Source organism: Phoenix dactylifera, chromosome 9 (assembly GCF_051530095.1).
Source record: "Phoenix dactylifera cultivar Ajwa chromosome 9, Ajwa_hap1_PhDact_Kaust_v1.1, whole genome shotgun sequence".
In the NCBI taxonomy this organism is placed as follows: Eukaryota; Viridiplantae; Streptophyta; class Magnoliopsida; order Arecales; family Arecaceae; genus Phoenix; species Phoenix dactylifera.
In genome coordinates, this window is record NC_143198.1 from 6153151 (window position 1) to 6164132 (window position 10982).

Sequence of the window (10982 nt, forward strand, 5' to 3'; positions counted from 1 at the left end):
CCATGCAACATGGATTCATCTTAAAATTCTAGGACCGATCTTCTCGGAAAAACTCTGCAAACCCTCCTAAAACCACTATGGATAATTCTCCAAATGGACTTTAGAAATACAATCTAGTCTCTTACCTTTACCTTGGATACTTCAATGGCAAAGGATGATAGTTCTATCCCTATCAATTCACGATGGCAAAGGAAATCAGAATAAGAATATCTAAAGCTCTGGAAGCGAAACAGCTCCTTTTTTTTTTTTTGAGAATTGGAAGAGAATAACTCACGCTAACCTATTTCCACCGAATGATTTCAAAATTATCTGATCATCCAACTTTTACAACAATTCAATCAAGGACCAAATGTGATTTGATGCATCACAACATATTAGCAAGCAACCAGCTAGAAGTTTATGTTCCATTGTAATATTTAGGAACAAAAAAAAAAAGTCCAAAGCCACCAATTTTCAATCAAGAACCCATGTATTTTCCATAGCCATCAGCCTTGGTCTGTCATCCACTCACTCTTTTGAATCCTAAACATAAACAAAATACCAAATCAAACAAGCACATGAGGTATCTGTACACGTTATGTATGATATTTTCGTTCCAGCAACAAAAAAAAAAAGAGGCAAGTGTGCATCAAAGAAAACTGCAACACCAAATGGAAACACAAAACCATTAAAACATGATAAAGAACAAAACATATGCATAAGTTTTTAAACACATTACAACATTCAAAGAACCACAATAGTGCATATAAGCTTGGGTTTACCCCCACTAGCCCATAAGAGCCTAACTCTTAGCAATTCTACCGTACCAAGAAACCACTGCTGACATCTATAATAACAAGAGCTCCAACCATACTAATAAAACACCGATAGTGGCAGGAAAGCAGGATTCTCGCTGGCCTGACCATCATGCACTACCGCATGGCCATACTGGTAACTTGGGCAATCCGCATTGCTCAAAGTCATCGAATTCAGATCAGGATGCATCATGGTATTTGCGGCCGCCACCTGCGGCGGCCGCTTCCGCTTCTTCTTCTCGTAAGCGACCCCCCTGGCCTTCGCCTGGGAGTCTCTAACTTCCCTGAGGTAGAGCCTCACCCCCCGGGCGCCGAACGGGTTGGCCTCCGGTTGGCCGCCATTCTCCTCGAAGGCGGCGCGGAGGCGGCCGACGAGAGCGTCGAGGCTGCCCCAGGCCTGGCGGAGCGGGCAGGGGCAAGGGCCGGGGGGGGAGGGGTGGCCGAAGAAAGGGCAGCCGGCGGTGTGGACCTTGGTCTTGCCGAACTGATCCTGGTAGCGCAGGAACTCCAGCACGTGCGCGCCGCTGCACCGCGAGACCGCCAGCGGCGGGCGGCGCTGCCTGAGGTACTGCCCGAACGTGTTCCAGTCTCGCCGCTTCTGCGACTCGTAGCGGCTCAGCCGCCGTTCGCCGGCGCCGGAGTTGCTCGAGCTGTCGGAATTGGGGGCGGAGGTGGCGGCCGACATTCTTGCCATTCTTGCTGTGTGCTTTTTTTTTTTTTTTCCTTTAAGTACTTCCAGGGTATTTCGAAGTTGAGTTTTAGTGGGAAACTGAAGGAAGGATAGGCATAGTGTGGTGGTTGTAATAGGAACGAGTGTTTGGTATGGAATGGGGTTTAAATGATGGAGGGTTTGAAGAAAAAGAAACTTTTTGGTGGAAAGGGAAGATGGGTGTGGGTCAAGGAAAAGAGAGAGAGAATGGCTTTTGGGGATGAGAGGAAGTGTGTGTGTGAGAGAGATGGGTTTGAAGAAGAATGGGGGGAGCATGAGGAGATTGGGGTGTCTACAATGGAGAGGTGGTATTTATAGTGATAGAGAGAACTATTGAATGAGTCTGCATCAATAGAACATAAGCTATGAAAATTATACGTAAATTTAGTCTATAATTTAGTAATTGTATGTCCAAAACCGCGGAGAGCTACCAGTCAAAAGTCAAGTAAATGCAGAAAACAAAGAAGAGTTGGATTTCGCTTGGTTTGTTGGAGTGACGACGATGGGAGGTAGGACAGGCAAAAGGGACCCACAACGTACGCAACCACGTCGTTTCCGAGTTGTTTCCGGCGAATGTGCCGATTCACGCAACCAAACATCGCGTCATCGTTTTAACTACTCCTGTTGTTTAGTTCGAGAGCTTAATTCATCTCAATGCTCATGCTTGTTCATTCCGTCTCAAAACTATTTAAAATTTATTGGGACAACAATATAGTTATATTCTTTTCTAAAAACATTAAAGATTTCAGCAAATATATATATATATATATAGAGATAAAATATCCAGCAGAGGTTTTATGTAAAATAAAATATTATAATCGAGCATATAGAGACAGGTGCAATGTTGGTAGGCCGATTGACCAAAGCATTTAGATCTATTTTTTTTTATTAAACATATTGAAAGTATGGCTCTTGTGGGGCCTTGATATATTTGGTTAGTAACAGCATTGTTTTAAAGTATATTTTTTTTCTTTTATATTAAAATATTATATTTATATTCGTGTAGAAATAGTTGTTTATAAATGTTGTTTAAATAAAAGTTTTAAGCATAAAAATACTGTTTATATTATAATTGATATCATGATTCATTAATTTTGAGACATAGGTGAAATTGTAATATAAGCTTAAAATTATTATAATTGTAGCATCTTTCATTTAAAAATATGAAAATATAAAATACACTGATGATGAACTTTATATGTCTTATTTTGATCACATAAAGGTACAATATTCACATTACATGCACTATATATCACTAAGATCCGTATTAATAAAATTATTAATATTTGTAACCATAGAAAGATTTCATATTAATAAATGATATGAAGATTGCTATGATTTGATAGTGATTCTATTGAGCCAAATTTTGACTTAAGATGTTATCCATTCAAGAAATTTGCATACGTGGCCACCTAAGGTGAACTTAGCTTGAGAATCTTTTTGGAACTACATATATATATTGAATACATATATATATATATATATATATATATATATATATATATATATATATATATATATATATATATATATATATTAAAATGTTGTAGTCTTAATCAATGTTGCCCAAATGGGAGAATATTAAAATTTCTCATAAGATGGGCTTCTATTGATTATAGACTAATCTTATTTTGTCTGATTACATAATACAGCCTAAGTTATCTTCTGAATAAATATTTAAGGAGCCCATAATTACTTTATGATCATATAGTTATTTTAGATACTATTATTTTAGTCATGTGGTACATTAAGTATTGGTATAGGCCAGATTTCGTTGATGAGCATTGTAATGGATAGATCCATGAACATTACTAACTGGATTAGATTTCCACTCCACTTCTATATATATCTATTTGTAGAGAAAATCCAGGACATCAAAGTCTCTACATTCCTAAGAGGTGCCTATCCTATTTAGAAGATGGGCATCAAGAAGGAGAAGGAGAGGAAGATCTCTCCATCTTTTGTTCTTTCTTCTTTTAAGGGATTCCACTACATCAGGTCACTAATGCCTACTCAGGGCTCTCAAGATGATTTTCTAATTAGTTTTTTTATATTTTAATCTGCTGCACGGTGTCCATAAAAAAAAAATCCTATACGGCAAACATCAAGCTCTAAGCGCCGATTTTGGATTTGGGTTATTTATGCAATTCTTACAGTTAGGTTAAAAGGTTACGGCTATTCTAATGAATACTACCTAGAATTGTGCATTCACGGTACCCATTACACCATTTATCACTCTTGAATTGAAAGAATCTTGCTTCAAAACAAATTGGAACGAAAAGATTAATATATTACTGACATTAGATGATTACTCCAAAGGCCAAGTAATTAGATGCCGAAGCAGATAAGTCCGCGAGGAAACGATAACAAAGATTATAGCACGAGGCTGGATATGAATCATGTGCAAGTTGATGAACAGTCATGATTCATCAGGACCACTTGAATCTGCTTCATGGTTAACGTGTCATGCATCGCCACCACCGTCCATTAGTGCCAGTACTGACAAGGCAAGCCAAAACCACGTCCCATCAGGCAGTATTCATGAACAACGACAAAGGTCGCGAGTACTGAGAGTGGTTTCCCATAGATGGGGAAATACAAAGATACCCTTTATAGTGCTCTTGACGGGCTCTAGACCCAAAAACTTCTTCCACGCATCACGTCCGAGAGTCTGCAAGAGGAAGCATTGGAATAGTAGGAGACTAGATGCAATGTTTGAGAAGGATATTTCATGCAAGAAGCCTCACCTTACACAGAGGAGGTCGAGGAGGGGGAACATGGGGGGTCCATCATGTCAAGGTGTCAAATCCAATGACTTCTTATCCTTTGTTTGTAGCATTCCTAGATTTATCTTCTACAGGAAGGTCTGAAACTCTGGATAGGGAACTTTGGCATGTGGGTCAACTAAAATGCTTCTAGTAATTCAATAGAGATGGCTGCTCATTATATGGTGATTAGCTTGAAGAAAAGAGAGAAGTCCCAAAGCTTGTGGCAGATTCAAGCATATGGATATAGACTTGCAGTTCTGGAAATCCGAAGAACTATAGGGATTAGATCATAGTGCGATATATGCTTTATAATCCACAAGACAGCAAACTCAACAGAATTATTGATATCAACAGGAACTAGAAACCCCCCTTGGCACTAGAAAGTTCAAAAGTTGAGCCTTCTTTGCTAGCTAGAGGACATCCCCACTCAAATGGTCTTTCAAAGTTTCAAATACTAGTAAAGCCATGCAGCTGTGATTCCATGCACTACACCTAGCATCACTTTGGTGTGGCATCTGAACCATCCCTGTGGCTATGAACCTGCACACTCTAATCATCTAATCAAAGAATAATAATTGGGTTACCAAGATATATATATATATATATATATATATATATATATATATATATATATATATATATCATAACATGTAAATTTGTGTTGTGCTATGCACCACATAAAACAAGACGAGTGAAACTTTTGGTTTGAGTGCAGGTGGTTTTGCTCGTTCGCACCAAAGGCTTGACAAGTCATCCAAGATATAGGTGATCGATACTTCATCAATTGCGTTTGTCAGCTAATCACCTCATCCCAAAGGCATTCAGTCTTCTTGCCAACTTTGTAGATTGCCTGCTCCCTTTTGCTTGATGCTTATACAGGACCAACACTTAATGATGCATGACGCTTCATGAGAAGCTAAACTTGTTCTTCTTTTTTTCTTCTTTCTCATTTTCTTAGAAATCTTTGAAATTTTTTCGTATGTTTCTCTTATACAACTACAGGTATCAAGTTTTTAATCTATTTTAGTTCTATAGCCCTGACTACGGCGGTATACATCTCCAGTGGCATAGGTCACGCAACCATATTTAACCCTTGTGGTGGGGTCATATGGCCACATACATTCTTTGCGGCATGGGTCATGCGGCAACATTTTACCTTTGTGGCGTAGGTTATGTAATTACAATTAGATCCATACGTAGTCAAGCTCGGAGTTAGATGATGCATATATATATATATATATATATATATATATATATATATATATATATATATATATATATATATATATATATATATATATATATATATATATATATATATATATATATATATATATATATATATAATTCAAATATTTTTTTTTACAATACTACTTTTGAGTTTTAGAACTAAATATACAATAAATATAATTTTATATGCTTGATCCCATTATAAATCATGCTATTGATGAATAGAACTACAATTATAAATCAATTTCATATAATTACAAAAAATTTATATATAATCAAATTTGGAACCATAATAATAATTTACACAATTAATTTTAAATAAATACTATAAAGTATAAAATATTACTTATCTCGTAGATACTTACAACTAGGTCACTTAATTACTACATCAGAATCCTTCAGGACCTAATAAATCCAAATTCACACATATGTATCAAATTAATGTCGCACTAGCATTCTAAAATAATTTTTAAAATTTTCTAAAAATTTTGAAATTCAAAATTCTAAAGTAATATCCATTATAACAAAGAAATTATTGTTGTTCTATAGTCAGGCCACCATTGCGTTGTTTATTTCACTAGGCGAGTGAGGGAAGCCAACACAAGGACTTTTCAGGGGGGGCACCCATCCTAGTACTACTATCGCCCAAGCATGCTTAACTATGGAGTATGCTTGAGCTAAGAGGGTATGGGGGCTCGTTGACATCCCGTCGGATATGCGGAACCACTTAGGCCCTTTCCTGCAAGCACTTAGACAGTGGCCCATCGCCCTCAGACTCGGCAGGTGGTCGTTGTGGTGGTTTATACGGCTTACCACATCTGGTTAGCCAGAAACATCCGGATATTTAGAGAGAGCAGCCCTTCACCCAGGCTTGTCGTGGAGCGGGCCCGAGCTCAAGTGGCAAAGATCACCTGTATCGATCTATTGGATGGGTATTTGATAGCTTAGGACACCTAGGGCTCTACTTTTAATCTTATAACGCTTCGGTGTTTCTCACCTGGGAGCCCACACCTCCGAGTTTTCTTAAGGTCAACTTCAATGGATGCTTGTTTAATGGTAGGAGAGGTGGTATATGCTTCGTCATCAAAGGCCCGGATCTAGGGTGATTGTTGTTGGCGGGTGTCAGATCTTTGACACCTCTGTTCCGGAGGTGGAGCTGAGAACGACGTGGATTGGTCTGGAATATGCACGGCGTGTGCTGCGGGCCAGAGTGGTCCTGTTGGAGGTCGATTGGACCACATGGTGATCGGTTGGATCCAAGGAGAATTGGGTGGCACTGATGGGTGTCATCCCCTACTCCGGAACATTCCGGTTATGGTGAGAGGTGATGTTAAGTTCCAGGTTAGGCACGTTTACAGAGAGGCTGCGAATTGGGAGGCCTTGTATGTTGCTGATCGCTCTAGGGGTGCCCTATGGGTTGGGAAAAGAGAGTTGCCCAGTGCACTCCATAATTTGTTGTCTTTTGACTTTTTTGGATGTGTCCAAATTAGAGGTGTATGAGCCATCTGCTGTAACAAAAAAAAAATGAAAAGCGGTATAGTGGGACCCCTCTAGGGTTCAACTCAGAAAGAGGAGAGAGAATAATGCGGAGGGAGAGAGAAATTTTCTTTACACTCTATCACACACACCCACACACAAAGGGATGGGGGGATAGAGAGAGATAGCATGAGAGGGATGGAAGAGAGGGCACAGTACCCTCTCCCTATATTCATGCATGCTCACACGGAGGGGATGAAGGAGAGCGTTAAGGATACAGATAGGGAGGTAAAGAGGGAGAGAGAGATAGAGTGAGAAAGAGATGAGATAGAGAGGGAACAAGAGGCATGGGAGAGGGCTTGGCACCCTTTTCTTTCTGTTTCTAAATAGGGAGAGGAAAAGCGAGTGAGGGCCGCTGCATGGTGGTGGCACGGTAAGTACTTTATAGTGGGGCTTGACAATGAAGAGGAGGAAAACGGAGAGTGGGAGAAGGAGAGAATAGGAGGCATCGACATGGATGGACACAAGAGAAAGAGGTGGCATAAGAGAGGAGGCAGAAGGAGTGCAGGCCTAAATTTGTGGACGAGGCCCGGGTGAGAGGGCGGGTTTTGATTGGGCTCGTCATTAAATTTTATTTTGAAAAATTACAATCTAAAATTCTCAAATGGATCCTTTTACCTTATTTCTTTTTCCAGCTCCGAATTAGCCTCTTATATATAATTATTATTCCATTGTACTTTAACATACAGAATAACACATTACTGTAATACCTGATTTTGTCGATCTACAAGCACATGATACTTTTCAAATATTAGATCTTTTCCGGGTTCATACCTTAGAACATTGCTAGGATCTGGCATATATTTTTCAATATAGTTACATGAAAAATATTCTAAACACCAGCAAGTGCAGGTGGCAAGGCAACTCTACAAGCCACTTCAGCAGTTTAATGTTTCTTCCTTCAACATATAGAATCTTCTTCCGGGCATTTTATCACCATAAATAGCTTCTCTATCTCATCCAACCAGTTCTTAGCCTCAAAGGTTTAATAGTTTCCTTAAAGGCCGGTGGGCACAGAATGGGCTCGACAGTTGTTTTTCCCTTTGCTATTGTTGGAACCACTTCTGCTACTTTAATTGTAGTCGTTAAAACTGCAAGTTGTTGTTGTTGTAGCCTTTCAACTAAGGTCTCCAAAAATTAGAGCATCCCAGATGGCTACTCAGTTTGGATATTTCCATTAGAGGCCGTGACACCCTCCTACCGACCAGTATAGCTAGCATGTTGATTTGAAGGTTTCCTAGTAGTAGAGTTGACCATAATATTGGCAAACGGCAGGGTGTCATTTCGATGTACAATAAAACAATAATAAAAGTTCATTAAAAGGATCAAATTAACCAAGATATAGAATCATGTAACTAATTATAGTATGATAGGTAGGAACTACATCCTAGTATCTAATAGCTACCCCACCTACAATCATCATATGTCATATCCTAAGGCCTTGATAAATTTCTAAATATCAAACCTATGCTCTGAAACCACTTCAGAAGAAGAGCAAAGAGCACATATATTGGTTTCTTAAAGTTTTTTTCGAGGCTCCTAGAGTAGATATCATGCGACCACTAGAATCTTCTTTAAAATGTCTCCAATATCTATTTAAAGAAGTAAAGAACACAAGCTTTGAAAAATGAGTTATTCATCAAAACCCCAAATAGATTGATCTGAAGTTGATGAATGAGTGAAGACAAGATGGCGGTGAACAGAAAAGAAGTGGCAAAAAAGGAATTAAAGCTGATAAAAAGGCTGAAAAATAATCAAAATTCACTTGATAGCACTACATCTCTGCACAAGTTCTCAAATTTCCCAGCATCAGACCCTCATAGAAGATAAGTGCATATATATTAGATTTCTTTCACTTAAAAAGGAAAACTTGAAGATAAGTTAAAGCATTAGGAGAAGAAATGTGATGAAAATGTAAACATTTGGCTCTTATAATGCCTTAAAGCCTATAACTCCATGAATTAATTCCAACATAAAAATTGTAATTTCTGGAGATAGTAGTAGCTCCCTTCGGAGTGAGGTTGCTCTTCATCCCCAGAGCCTAGGCTTTCCATTGAAAAAAAAATGGCAGTCTTTGGCGAATCCTACAGGCTCTCATGGCCCATAGGCCAAATCTCCATATGGCTAAAACCCTGGAGCAAATTTATGCTGGCCCCAAGATTGAGGCAGGGGCCCATGAGTAACGATGCAAATGGACTTCATCGATATGAACGTGTAAATTTTCTTCCAAAGATGAACAAATTCTATAAACAAGATTATCTATCCAATATCTATCTTATAATGTAGCTAACAGAATATTATTAAGGTTGCTTTGGAGGCCATTGAAAATAAAATACTTAGCAAGCCAATTATACTAACAAATACGCACAAGAATGGAACAGTTTGAGATTAAAGATGTGAACAGATTTCTTATCGCTATGTTTTTTGAGTGCATCTCAAATTGGTTAAGTTTTTCAAAGTTGTTTGATCTAAATAAAGCGACATCGCATGAATCTATCATTGCACAGAACATATAGTGGAAATTCTGCTTAGGAGAAGATCCAAACTCTTATAGTTGGTATAGCTTTGTCCTTATACTAACTCCAATTCAAGTCATTTGTAGCTTGATAATGGAATAAGCAAGATCTAGTTATACTATAATTATATCTTGATGCACAGCAAAAAATTTGGTAGGCATATCCATGGAATATTGGAAAGTAGGAAATGATAAATTGGGTGGGAGGGATCAACTATAATGCTATATATATATATATTAAATAATTTTTATTGATGTCTCGATTTTGTTTATTTTATTTTTAATGGATTGAAGAGTTGCATAATAAAGATAGCCCTCCATAAAACCCTTATTTGAATGATTTTAATTCAAGAGGAGGAAAGATAAAAAAAGCTGCCTCATCGGGTAAAGTAGGGTTAAACCTATGTTGCCCAGTAGATACAACCCAAGAGGGGGGGTGAATTGGCTTTTAAAACTTTTATGCTACTTCTAAAACTTTTTGATTAACTATGCTAAGTTGTATAGATGCACAGTGAAAGTTAAACTTAGCAAGGGTTTGATGTATAGACTTCGACTTGATTAAATATGCTTGCAACTAAAGGATGTGCGGATAAGAATTAAGCAAGCAATTTATCTAAGTAAGTAAGTGTGTAAGTTAGACAATAACTAGAGGCATTACAAACACAAAGGACATATAGTGGTTCGGTGCACCCCAGCACCTACATCCACTCCCCAAGACCTCTTGGGAATTTCACTATAATCCTACCGATTACAGCCGGTTGTTTTACAAGCTCACAACCCAACTTGTTGTTTTACGAGCGCACAACGAACTCGGTCGGTTTTTCCAGGCTCACCGACTAGAACCACTCCGATTGTTTTTCCGGGATCACAATCAAACCCTTACACGTTGGTTTTACCCTCGGCTCACCAACAAACCTAACACCGTTGGTTTTCCCCTTTGGCTCACCAACAAACCTAACACCGTTGGTTTTCCCTTTGGCTCACCAACAAACCTTAATCAAGTTACAAGATATTGAAAACAAAGTATAAAACAAAACAAAGCTTCTTAAACAAGCAAATATGACAATATAAACAAATAGAGTAAAGAGAAGCCCTCAAACGAGTTTTGAAGATGGAGGAGCTCGGCTTCTTCTTTACTTGATCCTCCTCTGATTTGGCATGAAGTAGAGGATCCCCGAGGCAGCACACGGATGGAGAGGAAGCTTTCGGATTCACTTGGATGCTCTTCTTCTCTCTATTTCGTTTTGGATGGCCCTTTTGTGCTTATGGGAGATTTCCTTTGTAATCTCTTTGAGATCTCTTTCCTAGATGATCTCTCCCACTTCCATGAGTTCTCCCCTAGCTCTCTTCTTGTTTTTATAGCTTTAGATGGCGTGGAAACAAGAATATAGCCGTTAGAGACAAGAAAAAGAGCCGTTGGACACAGTCTG

The 10982-nt window shown here is 38.6% G+C and overlaps 1 protein-coding gene across 1 annotated transcript; it reads right to left on the reverse strand.

Moving 5' to 3' along the window:
* Positions 1–625: 625 nt before the first annotated feature.
* LOC148702412 (uncharacterized) lies at positions 626–1790 on the reverse strand. Its single transcript, XM_088704071.2, has one exon. It carries the CDS (start codon positions 1777–1779, stop codon positions 853–855), a length of 927 nt encoding a protein of 308 aa, XP_088560197.2. The 5' UTR covers positions 1780–1790; the 3' UTR covers positions 626–852.
* Between the last annotated feature and the right edge of the window lie 9192 nt (positions 1791–10982).

Excerpts from the sequence above, each read along its gene's own strand:
- LOC148702412 (XM_088704071.2), bottom strand. The coding sequence starts at position 1,779 with ATGCTCCCCCCATTCTTCTTCAAACCCATCTCTCTCACACACACACTT.